General features: G+C 37.6%; 4 protein-coding genes across 4 annotated transcripts in view; 3 read left to right on the forward strand and 1 right to left on the reverse strand.

Moving 5' to 3' along the window:
- LOC141338886 (protein NLRC3-like) overlaps positions 1-9083 on the forward strand; it is a 17358-nt gene extending 8275 nt beyond the window's left edge. Inside the window, exons 2-8 of the mRNA XM_073844502.1 lie at positions 1891-2000; positions 2086-2122; positions 2218-3997; positions 4089-4436; positions 7650-7799; positions 7959-8005; positions 8336-9083. Of these exons, the coding sequence (XP_073700603.1) occupies positions 1891-2000; positions 2086-2122; positions 2218-3997; positions 4089-4436; positions 7650-7799; positions 7959-8005; positions 8336-8889 (3026 nt within the window). The 3' untranslated portion in view covers positions 8890-9083. The remainder of the gene's footprint in view (positions 1-1890; positions 2001-2085; positions 2123-2217; positions 3998-4088; positions 4437-7649; positions 7800-7958; positions 8006-8335) is intronic.
- The window catches only part of LOC141338024 (SLAM family member 6-like), a 384898-nt gene that overhangs the window by 306600 nt on the left and 55607 nt on the right, over positions 1-22691 (reverse strand). The gene's annotated exons all lie outside the window — the stretch shown is intronic.
- Positions 1-22691, forward strand: part of LOC141338883 (CD48 antigen-like) — a 97790-nt gene that overhangs the window by 33118 nt on the left and 41981 nt on the right. The gene's annotated exons all lie outside the window — the stretch shown is intronic.
- LOC141338603 (uncharacterized) lies at positions 10529-21046 on the forward strand. The gene is made up of 7 exons (XM_073844204.1): positions 10529-10655; positions 16885-17193; positions 17416-17727; positions 17871-18155; positions 18487-18606; positions 18952-18996; positions 20816-21046. The coding sequence occupies exons 1-7, from the start codon at positions 10619-10621 to the stop codon at positions 20851-20853; spliced, it is 1146 nt and encodes a 381-aa protein (XP_073700305.1). The 5' UTR covers positions 10529-10618; the 3' UTR covers positions 20854-21046.

Here is a 22691-nt window from a genome sequence, read left to right on the forward strand (position 1 = left end):
ATTTATTTTAAACTAATATCACCCATAAAATTCAGTAAACACATGCAAACCACACTCTGACATCCTCACCAACATACCCACACAATTATAGCTGCGTTATTTTTCCAATTGACTCTATAATAGACTGTAATATGCATAAGCAGAAAACACAAAAAGCAAGTATTTCTTTTATATGCCAAATTTGAGAAAAGAAAAAAAAAGGCACAATCTAGTAAAAAATGGTAAAAATATAAAATTTGAAGCCTTTTTGATAGAATGAATGCCTATTAGCAAACATTGCATCATTTTATAGTCAAATGACCCTGGGTTAAAAAACTGCAGTTTTAATGGGTTTCAATGTGGACATTTTTGTCCTTAAGGTCCTGAGTGTGAGTACTTTTTTACGGAGGGTAAAATTGATTTTTTTGAAGGAAATGAGGGTGAAATATAAAAATTTCAATAAATATACACACCTGAGCCAAGATTTATGTAGTTGGCATGAACACAGGCACACTTATAACAAAAAACAAAACTGAAATGGACAAATGTCCATAAGGTCACACAAGGGTTAAGAGGGCCGGAGTGGGACTCATTTTCAGCCCTGAAGCTTCATAAACCGCCCACTTTAGTTTACGAATGTATTAAAATAATGTACTTAAAACTTCAGTAGATATAAGTCTGCAGTAGTGCACTGCTCTCTACAGCCTTGTAATTCATTGCATTTTTCTAGACCATTTTTTTTAATTCTGGTCTTTTTACGCCGCCTTTGCGCTTTCTATTATCCATTTTTTTTATCTCTTATTTTTTGCTTGCAGATCTCCAACAACTTTTTTGGAGCAAGGTGCCCCTGTCGGGGGGGTCAAACGATAATTATGTCATCCTCAACCTGCAGGCTGCGAGAAAATAATAAATAAAAAGACTGGTGCTGTAGAATAAAAAAAGAGTGGGGCTGCTGTGAGTGCAGGCAGCCAAGGGACAGCATCCATATTTCAACAGTGGCATGACAACAACAGCCCTTGACCCGCGGGCAAAAAATAGATCGGCCGGGAATTCTGGTAATTTTTATTTATTTATTTATTTATTTATTTATTTATTTATTTATTTATTTATTTATTTATATTTTTATTTTTTGATAAATGCGTGGGTGAGCATGAAAGACTTCTTAAAAAAAATAAAACTGTTAAAAACATTAAAAGATCCCAAACGAATGTATATAGGCTATTTGTTTTCAAATGTGAACATTAATTATAAAACGTTAAAATCAATCATAAATTGTTTGTCCCAACACAGCGAAACGACTGGGAGGTTGGAAGACCCTCTGAAAGAGAATAAATATGGAAACAAGAAGCAGACGGCGGAAAAGTAAATATTTCTAATTTATTTTGTTTTTAGAAAATGCTAAATCTTTAATCCTCCTTTTTCTTCTAAGCAGAAGAGGAAGCCTATGGGTGAGATTTATGATTCATTATCTGCTGTAGAGAAAGAACGAAAAGAATAACAACATGCAGTAAACGATAAAACTGTTTGCACTACAAACCAGTGTGCTCAGAATTAAGAAAATACATTAAAATAATATGGTAAGGCACACTAATTTTTGCAGTATCAGGCAGCAAAACTAGCTGTTTTGTACAGCTAAAAATAGCTGGGTGAAACCGGAAGCCAGACCCATACATTTTACGAATGGCTGCGCCTACTCTAACGATAAAAAAAATAGGTGGAACAAAATAAGCCTTATTGGGTGGATAAGCTTTAGGCTACTTCATTTGCACAATTTTGGTTATATATTTATTTTTGAAACAGATAGTAACAGCATTGAAACACAGTTTGGAAACATGACACTTCAACAGCATAACGACGGTCCACAACATAATAATAATAGTTCTACATCACAACCATCGATTCAAAATTCAGACCAGTATCATGAGAACTTCAGAATTGACCAGAAAAACGGTGGCACAGTAGTTGCTCCGAACATACTAGGAGCCAAAATAGCTGGTGATGTTACAGTGAACGTACATGTGGTGAGTGTCTGATCATTAAAATACCGTAATATTGTTTGTAATATTATTATATGCTGTTTATATTGATGTGTATGTTTTTTTCCAGCCACAGGTGTCTCACTCTACCTCAATAAACAACAATGGTAAGACTGAGAAAAGAGATGTCAAAACTCTTGCTCAATAAAACTGTTCAAGTGCAAATCTTCTGTTAATCGCATGACTTTGTCCTGATTTTTAGAAATTCTTGAGAGCGTAAAGAATAAGATTAAATTAAGGATGATGAAGGAGTCTGAGAGGATTTTGGAGGGAAGTGCACAACAGTCAGTTTCTCTAAATAAGATCTACACACAACTGTTTATCATTGATGATTCGAACCCCAAAGATAAAGAACACGAAATCTGGCAGATTGAGACGATGAATGATTTAAACACATCAGGGCAGACAGTCATAACCTACAATGAAATTCTTAAACCGCCCTTGGATGAAAAAAGAACCATGAAGATTGTTTTAACAAAAGGAATTGCCGGAATCGGGAAAACGGTCACTGTGCAGAAGTTTGTCCACGACTGGGCTAGCGGAAAAGCCAATCAGGATCTAGAGCTTGTTTTTCTGCTCCCATTCCGAGAGCTGAACTTGCTTGAGGAAGACAACCAGAGTCTGTTTGACCTGCTTTGTGCCTTTTACCCAGAGTTCAATGAGGCGAAACCAATCTCTGACTGGATATGTGATAGAAAAGTTCTGTTAATCTTAGATGGCCTGGATGAATATAAAAATGAACTGAGCTTTCAAACCAGCATTTTGTCAGATGTTACTAAAAAAGCCACAATGGATGTCCTCCTAGAAAACCTTCTAAGAGGAAAACTACTTCCATCCGCACACGTGTGGATCACCAGCCGGCCTGTGGCAGCTGAACAGCTTCCAGCTGAGATCTTCAAACAGGGATATGTCACGCAGATCAGAGGATTCATAGATGAACAAAAGAAGGAGTACTTCATGAGGCAGTTTGAAGATCCAGATCTAACCCAAAAAGTCACCTGTCACCTGAAGTCCCATAAGAGCCTGTGGATATTGTGCCACATACCTCTCTTTTGTTGGATTTCATCGGTTGTTCTGAAAACCATCATTAAAAGTCAAAATACAGACAGGGACATGCCCTCAAATCAGACAGAAATGTATATCCACTATCTGCTCATTCAGACTGGGTTGAGCCACAACAAATATCAAGGGCAAAACGTGTCACAAGAAGATGCTCTCATACAGCACAAAGAACTGATTAAGAAACTGGCAGCGTTGGCATACTGGAAGCCGAAGGAACAGAATTCCATGTTCAGTAAAGAAGACTTGAGGAAATACTGTATCACCCCTGATGAAGCTCTCCGATATCCTGGCATCATTATCCGTGTCTCTGAGTGCATGTTTGGATATAACAGAACTAAACTTTTCAGCTTTGTCCATCTCAGTGTCCAGGAATTCTTTGCAGCCTTGTTTGTTTTTCATGAATTTCTATCAGGAAATCAAGAGTCCCTTGGACTAACTAAAGCAAAAAGGGGGCAAAAGTCTAACTTGTCAGATTTTCTCAAAAGCGTGATTGATGTGGCTGTGGAAAGCACAAACGAACACTTGGATCTTTTTATCTGTTTTCTCTTCGGAATTTCTTGTGATTCCAGCAGACGAATACTTGAAGGACTCCTGCCTCGATTGGAAGACAGTAGTTTAGAAGATCACAAAAAGGTGACCAAGTACATTAAGTGTTTGTGGAGGAAAGATCTGTCCCCTGAGAGATGCTTAAGTCTTGTTCGTTGCATCGTGGAGCTCAAGGACAGGTCTTTTTTGCAGATGCCAGATCTCGAACACTCACGGACCAAAAAGACCCTCACACTGTTTCAGTGCACGCTTCTGGCTTTCCGGTTTCTGATGTCAGATACAGACCATGATGAGTTTGTCCTCAGGAAATTCAACATCACTTTAGAAGGATTTCAGAGATTCTCTCCAGCCATTACATGCTTCAGACAGGCTATGTAAGTATTACAAAAACATCTGTAAAAATCTTCATAATCTATTTTAATAGTCTGACAAAATTTACATGCAAAATTGTAAAAATATTGACAGGCTCAGAGGAAGCGGCTTTACAGAGAAACACTGTGATATCCTGGTGCCTTTCCTGACCTCACCAAACTCTCACCTGACTCATCTTGATCTGAGCCACAATAGTCTGGGACTGTCTGCACTGAAGCAACTTTCCAGGGCCTTCTGTGATCCTAAATGCCAGATTCAGATGCTGAACCTCAGCCACAACGATCTCCATAGTCAGGACATGGAGCTCATCAAGGATGTGATTTCAGGATCAAATTTGAATCTGAAAATCCTGGACCTCAGTGACAATCATCTAGAAGATGAAGGAGTGAAAATCCTTTCAGCTGGGCTGCGGAGTGCTAAGTGTCATCTTGAAGTTCTGAAGTAAGTAAAACTAATGGCAAACATCAAGGTCAAGACACGTGAGTTAAAAAGCAGTTAAATAGATGTTATAAGGGCATAAGAATATGCAACACATTCTCACTCCCAACTCGTAACATATTCATGCTTGATCAGAAACATTTGGCATCACTTTTTGATACACAGGGTAAACATAATTTTTTGATTTGCATGGTCCTCCAAAGGAGTATTATTTTGAATGAGAAGTGAACGCTTTAAAGGATTTTTAAGGGATCAGTGATTAAAACGATTTACACCGTGTTCCAAATTATTACGCAAATGATATCTTTCTCTGGTTTTCATAATTAGTCAATGCAAATGACAGTCAGTATAATTTTTAAGTCATCAACCATTAGGGTATAATTCGAATTTTATTGAACGAACCTCCTAATGATAAAAAACTGAAAATGCACTGTTCCACATTATTATGCACAACAGAGTTAAAATATTGTATAGGTTGTAAAGAACTGAAAATGGGCATTTGCTGAATTTGCAGCATTAGGTGGTCATATTTACTGAAATCAAAAGCTATTTCAATCAAAAACATCCTAACTGGGCAAATTACATCTTACCATAGGACCCCTTCTTTGATATCGCTATCACAATTCTTGCATCCATTGAATTTGTGAGTTTTTGGAGAGTTTCTGATTGAATTTGTTTGCAGGATGCCAGAATAGCCTCCCAGAGCTGCTGTTTTGATGTGAACTGCCTCCCACCCTCATAGATCTTTTGCTTGAGGATGCTCCAAAGGTTCTCAATCTGGTTGAGGTCAGGGGAGGATGGTGGCCACACCATGAGTTTCTCATCTTTTATGCAGATAGCAGCCAATGACACAGAGGTATTATTTGCAGCATGAGATGGTGCATTGTCATGCATGAAGATGATTTTGCTACGGAAGGCACAGTTCTTCTTTTTGTACCATGAAAGAAAGTGGTCAGTCAATAACTCTACATACTTTGCCGAGGTCATTTTCATACCTTTAGGGATCCTAAAGGGGCCAACCAGCTCTCTCCCTATGATTCCGGCCAAAAACGCCACCTCCTTGTTGTGGTCGCAGCCTTGTTGGGACATGTTCCATCCACTACTCCATCTATCTGAAGCATCCAAAGATGCACAACACTCATCAGTAAACAAGACTGTTTGAAAATGAGTCTTCATGTATGTCTAGGCCCACTGCAACCGTTTCTGCTTGTGAGCATTGGTTAGGAGTGGCCAAATAGTAGGTTTATGCACAACTGCAAGCCTCTGGAGGATCCTACACCTTGATGTTCGCGGGACTCCAGAGGCACCAGCAGCTTCAAATACCTGTTTGCTACTTTGTAATGGCATTTTAGTAGCTGCTCTCTTAATCTGATGAATTTGTCTGGCAGAAACCTTCCTCATTCTGCCTTTACCTGCACGAACCTGTCTGTGCTCTGAATCAGCCTCAAATCTCTTCACAGTACAATGATCACGCTTACGTTTTCGTGAAATATCTAATGTTTTCATACCTTGTCCAAAGCATTGCACTATTTTGCGCTTTTCGGCAGCAGAGAGACCTTTTTCTTTCCCATATTGCTTGAAACCTGTGGCCTGCTTAATAATGTGGAACATCCTTCTTAAGTACTTTTCCTTTAATTGGGCTCATTTGGCAAACTATTTATCACAGGTGTCTGAGATGCATTTCAGTGATCCAAAGAGCCATGAGACACAATACCATCCATGAGTTTAATTGAAAAACAAAAAACTGTGTGTTTATGACACTTACATCCAATTTGCATAATAATTTGGAACGCGGTGTAAAGTATATCGTATGGCTTTAGAAGACTTGAAATGCAACATGACTTGTTTGTAATTCTTCTATACAGCTTTTTATGGTCAGTTTTTGAAATAAATACCTGTGACTACTTCTGTCAGGACCACTATCATCAGATAACTTACAATTAGCATACATTTTAGGTTAGGGGTATGGTTCTGTTCTGGGTAAACACTCCCTGCCCATCCATGCAGCCTAGCATGGATAGGAGCAGGGAGAGCATAAATAACCCCCCTATAGGGTAAACAGAACAGAACCAATATTAATGATTAATGTAGCAGATATCATTAATGTTATAAGTGATTATTTAATTTAACAACATAATTCAGTGGTCTGACTTAACAAAAAAAAAAAAAATCTAAGTCAAGTCTTTACTACACAAGGAGGGGAATTGGGGATGGAGGTGGGTGATTAGCTCCTGAGGAAAGTGATAGCTGCTGAATAATGACTGAAAGGACCTTATATAGGGAATTATGATTGGTGTCATATTCCTCTAAGTAGACGTGAATCAGCTGAACTAATGCTCCGCTCCATTTTTATTTGGGGATTCATTTGGGATTAGGTGCTCCAATGAAAGTATAAATTTATATCAAATGATTCCTATTTTCACAAATGCATGCAAACCATTAAATAAAGGCAAACAACTAAAAGCAAAAAAGTGACGCTAAAGGGGTAACCTGGCCTGTGCGTTAAAAATATGATGCTAAAGGGGTACCTTGAGCATCAAAAAGCAACGCCAAGGGGTCCTGACCAAGCGTCAATATGTAACGAGTTGGAAGTGAGAATGTGTTGGAATATAGTACTGTTACAGTGAGACGGTCGGTTTTATTTGCAAGCTTTATTTATATTACAAACAGACATGGTCAAAAACAGGCGGGGGTCGGGCAACAGCAAACAGATATAACAGATATAAAGACACAAGAGTAATATGAGACAGGCAAGGGTCGATAACAGTAGCAAACGTAATCCAACGGGGCGAGACAAAAGAGTAATCCAAAAAGACAGGCAGGAGATAGAAGAAACCAGACAGGGCATACAAACAATGAAACACAGGAACGCTTTGTAAGGTTGCATGGGCTTGTATATACACACGTTAGGTGATTGGTGGCGGGTGAAAGACCAGTCTGTGCAATGGGAGATGGGAAGTGTAGTCCGGGGTGATGTATGAAAGTCAATGTAATGAGCAAACAACCTCCAGTGGTGAGCAGACGGAAGGACACGGGCAGGGTTTGTAACAAGTACATTTATAAAGACGTTCGGTGTCTGAAGTATGTAATGTTGATTTTATAGTGTGACCTTTTGTTTAAACAGCATAAAATGACATTTTTGGTTTGATAATTGACTGGTATTTTCAAATTACTGGTAGTAATTAATCTAAACAAAAATCTGATTTTGCTTTATAGACTTTCAGGCTGTCAGATTAAAGAAGGAGTTGTGAAGTTGCTCTCGTCGTTGAAAGACAGTCTGAGAGAGCTGGACCTGCGGTATAATGACCTTGGAAACATCGTGGAAAAGAAAGTTCCCCAACTGAAGGACAGGCTGCCCTCACTGAGGTAATTTAGCTTTTATCTGGTGTTGGTTTGTGTGGATGGTTGGAATGAACATCGACTAAATCCCATGAAAATGTGTTTCCCATAATTGTGCGATGATGTGATACTAGTCTTAACATACTAACCCATACTAACTCTAACTCTAAATCTAACTCTAACTAGAATTTACACTGGAGGAGTCTGCAGTCACCAACCAGGACTGTACAAATGTGAGTTTAAACATGGTTCGACATAAAGATTGTAGGTTAAAATGTAGATTAATGTTATTTGTAGATGCTGTAACTGCTTCACCATGTTTAACACCTTTTTACATCTCATTTTAAAAGGTCTAGCAGTGTGACAGATACATGTATTGAAGTGCAAAAATGATGTTTCTCTAATTTACAGTTTATAAAAACCTGCCCACATTACAATAATGAAAGAATAACAATAATATGTTTAAAGTAGTTTTAGATGGTGCTGCTAGAGACAACATGGGAACTTCTTGCTAATGCTGATTGTAGATATTTAAGCTAAAAATTTTTGATCTTTGATTTTAGATGCTGTCACGCTCACTTTTGACCCTCAGACAGCTAACGGATACCTGCATCTGAATGAGAACAACACAGTAGCTGTTTGCAAGAGGGAGAAGCAACAGCTTCCTGCTAATGATGAAAGATTTGACAAGTGCGTCCAGGTCCTGTGCTGCCAGCCGTTGTCAGGACGCTGCTTCTTTACGGTGGATGTGATCGGGACAGGTGTGCACATAGGTGTGGCTTGTAAGGGAATCAAAAGGAAGGGTGCGAATGACACCGTACGTCTGGGACGCAATAAGATGTCGTGGTGTTTATGTTGCTCAGAAAAAGTATGTGTGGCTCATGACAAAAAAAACGAATCACTAACTAAACCACTTCAAACAGAGTCCATCAGAAAACTCGGGGTATTCCTGGACCGGGAGGCTGGTTCTGTTTTCTTCTATAGGTTGAGCCCAGACTCAGAGCCTGAACTCTTGTACATGTTTGATGCAGATTTTCCTGAGGACCAGGAACTTTATCCTGCATTCAGTATTCAGGAACCAGACAGCTCAGTCCATTTAAGGCAAGAATCACTATAACTATATATGTAGTAAGTGTAGTTTGTTTAAGTGATTAGACTTACGATATTCACCTGGCAGACATTCTTGTGTTACATTTCAGTTAAAATGTCTGCAGTTTTGTATATCTCAGTGTAACTGGATTCCTTTAACCAAAAATAAAGCTGTATTAATTAGATACAATGCAGTTTCTATGTACTGGACTAATTTTTCAAATCTGCCATCCTAAAACAATGTTCTTACTTTCTTCTGTGTAACAATTAAATAAATAGTCAAAGGAAATTTCACAAGGTTTTTAAATTAATTTCTACAGTTAATGGGGTCCAATGTTTTTTGGCTCTGGAAGGAGCATCACATAAGAAGCTTCTGGTTTTTGCCTCACTCTCTCATTTTTGTGTAGAGTGGGATTGGATTATTGTATTCCCATAGCTTCCACACCTCCATAGCTTTATTGAGAATTCAATTTCCAATCATTTATTGATTTTTATTTGTGTTGTTTTTCCTAAACTTGATTTGTTTTCAAACAAATACTTCGTCTTTATTGTGGTATGAGGCCTTCTCTATGTTGTGATTTTGAGCCGGGTGATAACAGCTCCCAACATTTCTTTTGGTGAACTATCCCTTTAAGAATGCAATATGTTGCATAGAAAGCCAATTCATATTCAGTTTAGTTTAAGAATTCAAGAAAGTTTAAACTCAAAATAAATCGTTTCAAAGGCTCTAAAATATGAATATGATTCCCCACAACAAGTACATTTGCCATCTCCATGCTTGCCAACAATTGCCAGCCCATAATTCAATGTGCAGGGAGTGACCCAGCCTTAATCTAGAGATCACACTATCCCTCCTCTCTTAATTTATATTTAATGTTTGATTTAGTGTAGGCTGTATTTTTTTTTTAAGTGTCTTCAGTTAATTCCCCCTGCCCATTCTTTCTGCCATACTTGATTTATCTTCTCCTGAATAATATTTTTGCACTCAACTCTCTGAAACATAACATTCAGCTTAACTTCATTCTCAAGTTTGGCATTCTTTCTGATATGCATTGTCAGCTGTGAGGCCTTTTATAATGAGGTGTGTGCCTTTTCAAATCAAGTCCAAACGGTTTAATTTACTACAGGTGGACTCCAATCAAGGTGTAGAAACATCTCAGCAAAGATCAAGTGAAATGGGAGGTACCAAATCTCAAGTGTTTTTGCAAAAGGTTTAAATATATACTTACAGGGTTTCTACAGATATCAACAAGTGAGACTTTTTAAGACCATCTTAAATGAAATTTAAGACCGAACCCTGTAACGGAATTACACATTATATTCTCCTATTGGTTTGCTGGCGTGATCTTTACAATGAGAAACAGTAGAACAGCCGATGGAAGCGCGTTAACTCGTCATAACATAGTTCAGAATTAATTCCATACTTTTAAATGTACGTAATAATCTGTGTGCAAAAACTAGCTAAATAAAATTTAGTAAGTAAGTTTGACTTGTCTTTCTCAGTGAACTCATAGTTGTCATACTTGTTTTTGCCTACTAGTGGGGAAGTAGGTTCCTGTTGCTTTTCAGCAGGTCAGGACTTGTTTTCTAGGACGGCTAAAAACATGCTGTACCATACTATAGCTTGCCACTGTATGGCTGGATACAAAAGTGTACAAAACTGTTAGCCTTTTGTTGATTTTTATTTTTATTTTTTGTTTTTATGTACTTCAATTCAGAGGGAGCCAAGTGAAGTTTTGCGACAACATTTGAAGAATATGAAACTCTTTAGGATTATATTGTGGAGTGTAATAGGTAAGGTCTCTTCTTGCTATAATAATATTTTACCATTTGAATGTTGAGCCAGTCCGGTTCTACGGGATTTTAGAAGCTCAAACGAAATCACTAGGAGTTGTAATAAAAGCATTTATTGCAGATTTGGCAAACTATCCGGTGAGTTATTGTTTGCGCTCTTTGAGAGATTTGTTTCCCTTCTTTTTTTGCAGTTTTGAGCAAACCAATCACAGATATGTTTTAACCTCTTGAAAGCAACAGCGAAATACTAGTGTTCTAATCATTTTGGCCACCACTATACAGTATATATCATTCTTCGCATATGACAGACATCAATTAAGCTTATCTTATGGTATGCATTCTTCAAAGCATTTCAAGTACAACAGCTCTATATGTAACATACAGAAGACCTAAACGAGATAATTCTGGTTTCTGCATGTGACGTTTAGCATTAATCCTATTTATTTATTTGAGATGGACATGAGCTGGCATAATTTTCCTGGGCTGGTGTCTTCTTTCCTGTAGTGAATAAAAAAATTTGTAATCAATGTAGCAGCAAAACCGACAGCTTGATGACAATATACAGTACATGTTCACTGTAAAAAAAAAAAAAAAAAAAAATTACTCTGGGGGGTATTAAATACAACCCATAAAAAAGGTAAGTTTTTACGTAAGTATATTAGTCGTTTCCCATATATATAATAATGGGTAAATTCTACCATCACTACCTATTAGTTTACAGTAAAAAATGCAACACAAAAGAATAAAGTAATATATACTGAAAAATATTCACATTAATATTCAAAATATTTATATAAAAACACATTACTGGTGCTCCAGCACCACAGAGTACGCATACATCAACATTCACTATCCTCTTCCGCCAAGAGGTGGCAACAACTGAACGTTTGAATCATTTCTTCAGGAAATATCAATAGTGAAACGAAAAGAAAGTCTTTATTTATTAAGACACTGACTCATTGTCATGATCTGGGCTGTGGGGTTTCCCAGGTCGCTGTTCCCCTTGCACTGCACTTCCCTGATTGTTTACTCCTGTCTTGTCATTAGCACTGATTACACTCACACCTGCTCACGATTATCCGGACTATAAGAACTCTCATTTCCCACTCATCATTCTGGCTGCATTGTCTTCTGTGTGGTTTGTTACTTATCCTGGCTCCTAGACCGTGTTTCCTGTTTTGTTTATCTTTGGTTTTGTATTCAAGTCGTGTTGGCCTTTTGTTTGTTCATTGTTTATTTTTGTTTATTTAATAAATTCTCTTCCCCCGCATTTGGACCCAGATCTCATCACTTCCCCGTGACAGAATGCAGCCAGCAAAGATGGGTCCAGTGGGGAGGATTATTTTTGAGGAGCCGGCGATCACTTGCTCTGTTCCCGAGGCGGGGGGGATGTCCTTCGAGGCGGCGTCGGCCGCTCGTTTTGAATTCATATACGCCTGCCTGGCGGCGATGGATGTCTGTAGCGCCGAGGCTGTGCGGAAGTGCTCCTGCTTTGCAGTGGGGGTGGAGACGCTGTTTCGCGGAAAGTGTTTCCACTATCTCGGTCCCTGAAGCAGCGGCGTCCGCTATCTCTGTTCCCGATGTGGCGGCGTACGCTAGCGTTGTCCCCGAGGCGGCGGCGTCCGCTATCCCTGTTCCTGACGCGGCGGTGACCGCGCTCTCTGTTCCGGACGCGGAGGTGACCGTGCTCTCTGTGCTGGACCTGCCGGTGAGCACGCCCTCTGTTCCTGACGCGGCGGTGACCGCGCTCTCTGTGCTGGATGTGACGGTGACAACGCTCTCTGTGCAGGAAGTGGCGGTGACCGTGCTCTCTGTGCTGGATGTGACGGTGACAACGCTCTCTGTGCAGGAAGTGGCGGTGACCGTGCTCTCTGTTCTGGATGTGGCGGTGACCGCGCTCTCTGTGCCAGACGTGGCTGTGACCACGCTCTCTGTGCCGGATATGGTGTTGACCGCGCTCTCTGTGCTGGACGTGCCGGTGACCGCGCTCTCTGTTCCGGACGTGCCGGTGACCGCGCTCTCTGTGCAGGAAGTGGCGGTGACCGCGCTCTCTGTTCCGGACGCGGAGATGACCGTGCTCTCTGTGCTGGACCTGCCGGTGACCACGCCCTCTGTTCCTGACATGCCGGTGACCGCGCTCTCTGTTCCGGACGTGCGGGTGACCGCGCTCTCTGTGCAGGAAGTGGCAGTGACCGCGCTCTCTGTTCCGGACGCAGTGGTGACCGCGGACGTTCCTCTGGCGGCGGTGTCCACTCACGGTTCTCCGCTGCACGGACCTGACCCGCCATCCCTCCCCCTGATTCGCCTTCCCCCGTTGCCCCTCCCTCCAGACTTGTGGAACGTCTGGAAGCCGTTCCATGGGGAGGAGTACTGTCATGATCTGGGCTGTGGGGTTTTCCCTCAGCCACCTAAGGTCGCTGTTCCCCTTGCACTGCACTTCCCTGATTGTTCACTCCTGTCTTGTCATTAGCACTGATTACACTCACACCTGCTCACGATTATCCGGACTATAAGAACTCTCATTTCCCACTCATCATTCTGGCTGCATTGTCTTCTGTGTGGTTTGTTTCTGTGTTACTTATCCTGGCTCCTAGACCGTGTTTCCCGTTTTGTTTATCTTTGGTTTTGTATTCAAGTCGTGTTCTGCCGTGTTGGCCTTTTGTTTGTTAGTTTGTTTATTTGTGTTTATTTAATAAATTCTCTTCCCCCCCCATTGGGACCCAGATCTCATCACTTCCCCGTGACACTCATAAACTGACACATTTTGTTTATTTAGTTTGAAAATATTTTATAAAAGACTTAAGCAATGAACATTTTGCCAGTACCACTAATTTATAACATTATTTTGTTTAGATTTTTTGGTCTATTTTCTTCAGAATAATGAGAGAATCATGATCCCCAGTTTATTTTAAAGGTGCCATAGAATGCATTTATACAATATTTTAAATTGTTCTCTGATATCTACATAGAAGGTATATGGCATAGGAAAGGGCAAAAAATCTCCAGAAATGGTTTTACAGGTCCATTTACAACCCTAGAATTTTTCCCTAGAATGAAATGCTCTGTTATTGGCTTATTTTGAAGCTTCATGAATATTAATAAGCTCTGTTGCACAGAGATTGTCTCAATAGCTCACACATGGATACAAATATACATATATATATATATATATATATATATATATATATATATATATATATATAATTAGGAGCTCTCGCCACATATGCGGTTTGTTGAATCTGCCTCGAGTCACGTACATTTTAGTCTGATTACTGTGATGCATGTGCTCTGTGTAACGTTACAATGCAGAGACACAAGTACTTACCACACAAGTTGAGCTGTATGTCAGTGATTCTCAAGATCTGTAAATCATTCGCCATCATCAGTGCAGGCATCTCTCTGTTTATGTGGTAAGTGAAATCCTGTGTATTGCAAAGTAACAGGCTAGCGCTAGCATTAAGCTAACCGTGTCCCTTCAGTGGCTTGCCTTGTTTGTTTGATGTGCTGACGTTACCGATAATTGGGCGATGCAAATGTAGGAAGCGTAACTATTAACGATCCCAGGAATGTTGCATGACAGTCTGTGTTATGTTGAAATTTACCTATTTTTCGGTGGTCTTTTGCAAATACTAGATTTATAAAAGAAGGAGGACGCAATGGTGTTTGAGACTCATGGTATGTCATGTCCATGTACTAAACTGTTATCATTTAACTATGCCAAGGTAAACACAGTTTTCCATTCTATGGCACCTTTAAAATTTTCTGATTTTCAATTTATGCAGAATCATGCAGCTTTAAATTTACATGTTTATTACAGCATATAGTTTTCCAAGATGGTTTTGTACCCTTCCAAATTGATTCTGCTACTGTTGTCACACATTAAGTAATCATTAAAATTAAAAGTGCCTGTTCCAGAAGCAGCCATGTATGCCCCCACCGTGTTGCGGTTGTATGCTTGGAATCATTTGCAGTTATATCTGAAAAAATAATGCAACAGGGCACAGCTGATCACTTAGAAAGACCTGTGAGGGTCCAATAATTATGCTCACATCAGATAGGGGGATAACACTCTAAAACTGCTCAGCTTCCTTCCTGATAAAACATATTTGTTGGAATTGCCCAATTAAAAAATTTTACATTCTTCCAGTAATTGCGGGCACTGTATTTGTATAAACACTGTGTTGGAACTTGTTAGAGCTTGTCAGGCATGAGGCCACCAGGAGTGGGGGGTTGAGCAGAGTGAGCTCAAGTTACATGTACTTTCCTTTAAAGCATAATGAAAAAATGGCTTACAACCACAGTTGCTCTGCTTACATAGAAGAACTAAAGTTGTGGCTCTCAAGCAATTTTCTAAATTTAAATGAAAATAAAACTGAAATAATCTTATTTGGGGACAAAGAAAAGTGTGTGCTAGATGTTGATCTTGGTTCTCTGGCCACTTATGAAACCTGGGCGTTCTGTTTGATCATAACCTGAAGTTTGATAATCGGATCAGTGCCATGGGAAAATCTTGCTTTTTCCATATTCGTCTACTTTCTAAAGTGAAACCTTTCTTATCACAGAGTAACTTTCAGACAGTGATCCATGCCTTTGTAACAACTTGATTAGAATGTTGTAATTCTCTCTATTATGGTGTTTCTAGTAACTCAGTAACTCCTATTTTATTCTCACTGCATTGGTTACCCATTAAATATAGAATTGATTTTAAAATTCTAGTATTCGTCTATAAAGTCCTTAATAATCTTGCCCCTCAGTACCTTACAGATCTGCGCCGTCCATACACCCCTTCCAGAACTTTGAGATCCAGTGATCTTGGTTTACTTGTGGCACCTAGATCTAGACTCAAAAAACGAGGAGATCGAGCTTTGGCAACTGCTGGTCCGAAACTTTGGAACAATCTACCGCTCCATGTTAGATGAGCTCCTTCTATCTCTACCTTCAAGTCTGCTCTAAAGACATATATTTTCTCTCTGGCCTTCAATAATCCGTGACCTCTACACTCAAAAAAATGATTCTACCACACTGTACAGTTAATTAAAAAAAATCTTTTTCATTTAACACCATTGTGTTAGGTTTCCCATTTAAACAATTGCATTGTGTTAAACTGATTTGAAACAGTTTATTTTTGGTTCAACTCAATATTTTCATTTTGAAAGAACGTATTTCAATTAAGTAGAGTTGAGAGTACATAAATTATTTTACTTGTGTAACTAGGAAGTGGATTTCCCCTTCCCATCATGCTTTGCACACGGCTGGATAAGGAGAGTAAATGTTTAAATAAAATTTTATTTTATGCATTTTTTTAATAAAATGATAAAATTGGGTGACTTGTTAATGTTTAATGTTCTTTTAGGTTTGTATTTAAAACAGTTTCTGGTATGGTAGTGTTTTTGGGGGTTACCATTGTGGTGAATGCATAGAGCATGTGCTTGGGTTGAGGACCTGATAACATAAGTTAAAGTTGTTTTAATAATAAAATAAACAACAACTTTGGGCATGCCATGGATGTAACAAAGCCATCTTATGGCTAATGCCTAATAAGTTGGTTAATGCCTAAAGTTAAGAAAATCCAATGTATCATTTTTATAATTTCTGCCTAGTTATTTGTTTTCCAGTTAAATGTTTTAGATTGAGTTCAACAAGCATAAAATAATTACTTCCTAAACATATAAATTTCATTAAATCTATATTTGATCAAATTGAGTTGGCCCAACTCAATTACATTTTATTGCATGAATTTGTTTTTTATGAGCTGGGGTCACACATATTTATTGGATGGAAATCCTGCCCTCAATTAAATTGAGTTCATCCAATGACTTATTTTTTGAGTGTATTCCATTGTTGCTTTATTGCTCTTTTTACCTTTGATACCTTGTTGTGTTAATTTAATGTTTGAGATTTTGGTCAACTCTGCTTGTTTTTAAATGTGCTTAATAAATTAATAAATATTGTATTGTATTGTACTATAAAACATAGAGCGTGTTTAAACAAACTGCTTTGTGTCCGTTCTTTGCGTAGGGTGTAAAACGTCTAAATGTCTTCCAAATTAAAATTTACGCCATTTCTTTTATGGCTCTTGGGGGGTAAATTGTATATTGCTTTTGTTTATTTTCAGCCTTTTTTGTTTTTTTTTTCCTCATTGACTTTTACTTTAGAAGTTTCTTATCTAACAAAATTGATCACTGTAGGAAACAGTTTACTCTGTACATAATTTCTGTCTTCTTTGCAGATGTGTTGACAGGGGCAGTGCAGAATCTCCCAACTCCTATTATCACCAGAAATTATCCCAAATGTTTTTCATCAGTCTCAATATGTGCATATTCGTGTTCAGTGGTGAATGTGAGTCATGTGACTCTCTCCTGGTACAAAGGAAACAGTTTATTGTCCAGCATCAGTGTGTCTAAACTCAGCATCAGTCTCTCTCTACCTCTGGTGGTAGAATATCAGGATAAAAACAGCTACAGCTGTGTGCTCCACAATCCCACCAGCAACCAGACTCAACATCTGGACATTACTCGAACCTGTCAAGCATGTCAAGGTACGTAAGTGGTGATATTACTTTACTGAGTTCATCTGTGGCTATATCCTAATTCTGTCAGTCATTTTGTTTTGCTAAAATCACCCATCTGTCGCCTGTTGTTTTATAGTATAACTTAATATTTGACCTTATCATCTGAACAGACAAATAATAGAAGGTGTCACTCTCATTCCAATACTGTGATTAATAAGACTATCTGTTTTCTCTTTTGGTATTAAAAAGATAGAACACAGACACCACTGATTGTGAATGAAGGTGATCCTGTCAAGCTACACACTAATGTAAAAGCCATACAAAAGGAGATGCAGATAGTATGGATATTTGGATCTTCAATAATTGTCATTGCCGAAATCGTAGAAAACACTACGAAAACATATGACTGTCTTGACTCGAGATTCAAAGGCAGTCTACGGCTCGACAATGTTACTGGAGATCTCACCATTAAAAACACCATTCTATCACACTCTGGAGTCTATAAATTGCAGATCAACAATTTAACATCAACCTGTTGGAGTTTCAATGTTACTGTCCAGTGTGAGTAAACTGAATAAATGTGTCTATTATGATCAGTGTCCATTAAGTTGAATTCAGTGTACTTCAGTGAACTATATTTAAATAGAACTTGTCTCTTGTTCATTGATTTGGCTTTCATGTCTTTCTCCTCTCATTTGTTCTAGCTCATCTACCTGTTCCTGTCATCACTTACTCTTTACCATGTTTATTACCATCTAAAAGATCGCCAGAGCCCAAATGTGTGCTGGTGTGTTCAGTGTTGGATGGGAGTCATGTGAATCTCTCCTGGTACAAAGGAAACAGTTTATTGTCCAGCATCAGTGTGTCTGATACCAGGTTCTCTCTAGCTATGGAAGAGGAATATCAGGATAAAAACACCTACAGCTGTGTGGTGTCTAATTTGTTCACCTCCCAGACTCATTTTGCCAACATCACCACACTTTTTCCAGGTATGACTGCCTGCGTTTTTATTTTAGAAGTTGGTCTATGGTAATTGGTAAGTAATTTTTTCAGTAACTTCACCAGCTCCTATATTGTTTCCTCCTGATATCTCAACATCTCTTAAGTAGTGTAGATACTGTACCTGGTCAAAAGTTTGAATGCACCCAATCATTGTTGACTTTTCAACATTTTAAGTCACCAAAACATCATTCAAATTCTGAATGTAGAGACAAAATTGTGAAACTTTTGATACTTATGATATGATACCTTGCTTTAAATTGGCTTGGCAGCAGTCACTTGCTCTAATTGCTGATTTCTATTTTATTTTATTTTTTTCAGAGTCAGATTATCTGAGGAACATGGCAATTGGTTTTGGGACCACTACTTTTATTTTGTTTGTTTTATTGGTCATTGCTGGGGTTATAATATTCCGGGGATGTAATAAAGCAAATCGTAATGGCAAGTATCAATTGTTGATATATTAAACTTTGCGCAAAAATAAAGCTCTAAAATATCTTGGAGGTTATAATATTAAGTTGTTGTTTTTTTACTTTGTGCTTTTAGTTTTATGATGTTACATCTTTTCGCACCTTTGGACATCACACACTGTTAAAACACATATTGTTCAAAAATTATTCGATTGTCATGAACATAACTATACAAAAATTGAGAAACTGATGCATGTCATGCATATAGGTACAATGTAAGAATAAACAAATGTAAGAATTAATTATTATTTTTTTTACAAAATGAAGCCCAGATTAGATCTCATGGTGATTCTGACAAATAATTTATGTTCAACAGAGGCTGTGACCCTTAAAACTAGGACCAGCCGAAGTTCCCAAGCAAGTAAGACACTACAGTTGCTGCACATTTCCACAATACACTCCATTACACACAAACTATTTACAGTGCATTTTAAATGATAATTGTTTTAAATGTATAACACAGTTCCTTTAAATGTGTTAACTCATTTGCCAAGCTTGTATTTCTCCCTCTTCTTCTCCCAGCCCCTCTCTCTTAAAGAACCCCATAACAAACACTTAATAACCACACCACATCTTCTCTTTAAACAACTCTTGCAACCATTGGTGGCTGTTGGTAAATGTAGGTGGGGCACCACATCCAATAATTTAGCATACATCTCAGTATGATTTATCTGAATGTAGCAAAAGGAAAAGTATAGTGAGACTTGAAACTAAGTTTGAGGATGATTCTCACAAAAAACAATAATAATAAAAATAATTAAATAAATAAATAATAAATACTATGTTCTCCCAGGCTGTTACTGGTAAATGAGACAATGTTTCAGCCATCACCAGTGTTATCCTGGCCTCCCCATTCTGTGCCTAAAAACAAGTGGTTGATTGCACTCCTTTGCTTAAATAGTATTCACTGTTTTGGCAGTCTATCTTGCTGTGGCCTTTTGTTCCACACGTGTGAAATGAAACATCTTTATTTCCCATGACCAGGTGTTTTTCTTTATCTTTGATGAGGCCTTTTATCATTTTTATTGGGGAAAACTGCTGTTTTTGAATGTTGATGGACTCTCTTTTGCTGTTCAGCCTGTATATGGGTGTCCATTTCATCTAATAGTAGGGCAATTTATGCTATATAGTATTGGGTATATAGTATTGGGTAAACAATAGGAAAAAGGTAAATAAATAGGTAAGAATTCCTTTTTCTTTCTTGTTGTATGTGTTTTAACATGTGGTAATCATGAGCTCATTATGCTCTGTATGTGCTTTTCCAGGTGGTTCGTTTATTTGCCAGCCTACATGTTATGTAAGGGATAATGTACAGGAAGCCGGTAGTTATCGCAGAAATAAGCCCCGACAGTGTGATCAGGACCTGACGCGAAGCGGAGGGTCTTGTATCACACTGAAGGGGCTTATTTCGCGATAACTATAATGTACTGCCTGTACATTATCCCGCTTATTACACGGCTACTTGCCACATAAGGAAGAAAACTGGACATGAATATGAATTTGAAATCTTTTATTGGCATATTTGTTTTAAATTAACATTTTTATCCTTCCGCGAAACGATATAGTACCACGTGACTAACATTCAAACTATGTACGTTAGAAAGACAATTTAAATAGATTAATGTCGAAATTTTCCATTGTTAATTGTGGTTGTCCAGTGTTTATCACAAGATGGCGCCAAACGGTAATCTTTGTTGGCACGGAGGGATTTTAAACATACAAGTAGTACCAGCTATGCGTTATTACTTTGGAGCGGTGATTATTTGAAAAGAACGAACCTGCAAATGTCTCAACTGACCAATCAGAATCAAGCATTCCAAAGAGCCGTGTAATAAATAGAAACAGTTGTTGAAATAAGTGTTTTTGATTTCAAATAGCACATTAAATTGTGAGCATTACTTGCTGAAACTTTAAACAAACAACTGGTTCTAAGTAATAGGTGTTTCTTTGTTACTGTCTGAGTAATATCCAGAAATTGAAGACCTTTGTTTTAACAAACAAAGTTTATACTGTATACAGTAGAAATAAAGAAAAAAGTTTTCAAGGATCGAAGACATCTAAAATCACTTTATAAGACTTGAAGACATACCATGTTTCAAATTTCTTTATTTAGGAAAAATACATTTTGATGTAAAATAAATAAACGTATAATTACAGCTTCATTTCATTTATGATTGCAGTGCTGGGAAGGAGCATCTCCTGTGGCACCCTTTTTTAAGAAGCTCCTGGTTTTTGCCTTAAACCTCTCAATTTTGTTTCTTTGTTTGAAAAGTGAGATTGGATATTTGTGTTCTCATCATGCTTTCACACCTCCGTAGCTTTACTAAGAAATTTTTAATCCTTTATTGATTTGATTTTCCGTTGTTTTCCCTAGACTTGATTTGTTTTCAAATAAATACTTTATCTTAATATCTATTGTGGTATGCGTCCTCTTTATGTTGTGATTTTGAGCCTGGTCATAACAGCTCCCAGCATTTCTTTTGGTGAACTATCCTTTTAAGACTGCAATATGTTGCATAGAAAGCCAGTTTGAGTTTAATTTAGTTCAAAAATTCAAGAAAGTTTAAACTGGAAATAAATCGTTTTAAACGATCTAAAACATAAATATTTCTTCACAAGTACTTTTACCGTCTGGATGCTTGCCAGCCCATAATTCAGTGCACAGTGCAGCCTTAATCTAAAGATCACAACACTATCCCTCCTCTCTAAATTTACATTTGATGTTTGATTTAGTGTGGGCTGTATTGTAAAAAAAAAGTGTCTTCCTGCCATACTTGATTTACCTTTTCCTGAATAATATTTTTGCACTCAACTCTCCCAAACATAACATTTAGCTCAACTTCATTCTCAAGTTTGGCATTCTTTCTGATATGCATTGTCAGCTGTGAGGCCTTTTATAATGCGGTGTGTGCCTTTCCAATTCTTGACTAGACGGTTTACTTTCCTACAGGTGGACTCCAATCAAGGGTTTAGAAACATCTCAGCAAAGATCAAGAGAAATAGGAGGTACTTGAGCTAAATTTAAAAGTGTTTTTGCAAAAGGTCTAAATACTTAGAGGGTTTCTACAGATGTCAACAAAGTAAAATAAGACTTTTTAAGACCCTTTTAAAACCACCTTCTATAAAATTTAAGACCTAAACCTGTAATGGAAATTATATTACATACATGCAGTATATGTAATATTTAATGTGTTTAATGTAAAAAGAAAACGAAATTTCAAAACTAAAATGTCATTAATGATATTTATTACAACAGTTTTCAGTAAATTTTCCATATCAGCAGGCAATATTCCAAAAAAAAATATTTTATAAGCAATGTTTTTATAAGTGTTCAACTATTAGATCCTTAAATCAGCATATTTGGTATTTTTCTTTTAAAAGGCCTATTTATTTATTTTATTTATTTATTTATTTTTTTTAATGTATGCATCCGCTATTAAATTATTGCAATTCAACAATAAATTCTATAGGACTGTTACCAGGCAGATTAAATAATTTACACTGGAAAATTACAAGTGTGATTAATAATATATAAATAATGTTATAAGATTAATGTTTTAAATGTATGAATTTAAGAAAACAAGAAATGTTTGGGGGAATCTTCGAATTTCTGTCGAGGCTGAATTTAAGACATTAAGACTTTAAGGCCTTTGATTAGGAAAATGTTACTTAAGACATTAAGACTTTTTAAGGACCCACGGACATCCTGACTTATGTAAATGTGATATTTAGTTTTATTTTTTTTCCTAATAACATTTTTCAAATTCTGTTTTCACTTCCACGTCATTATGAGGTACAGAGTGTAGATTAATAAGAAAGAAATTATTTAAACAATTGTAGTATCAGGCTACAACATAACAAAATTGAAAAAAGTGAATTATTTCTGAATGCACTTATGTAATTTATTTATAGAATTTTTGATTTCTCGCTTTATTAAATCACATGATAGCCAAAGCATCTCATAAGAAGAAGAGAAGCAACATGATAGTTTATGACATCCACATTAAGTAAATATGTGATAAGCGGTGGAGTAACTAGATGTTCCACGCACAACAA

Source organism: Garra rufa, chromosome 7 (genome assembly GCF_049309525.1).
Source record: "Garra rufa chromosome 7, GarRuf1.0, whole genome shotgun sequence".
NCBI lineage: Eukaryota > Metazoa > Chordata > Actinopteri > Cypriniformes > Cyprinidae > Garra > Garra rufa.

Excerpts from the sequence above, each read along its gene's own strand:
- LOC141338603 (XM_073844204.1), top strand. The coding sequence starts at position 10,619 with ATGAAACTCTTTAGGATTATATTGTGGAGTGTAATAG. Across the intron at positions 17,728-17,870 it reads TTTCAATGTTACTGTCCAGT|CTCATCTACCTGTTCCTGTC; the intron begins GTGAGTAAACTG and ends CATTTGTTCTAG. Across the intron at positions 18,607-18,951 it reads TAATAAAGCAAATCGTAATG|AGGCTGTGACCCTTAAAACT; the intron begins GCAAGTATCAAT and ends TATGTTCAACAG.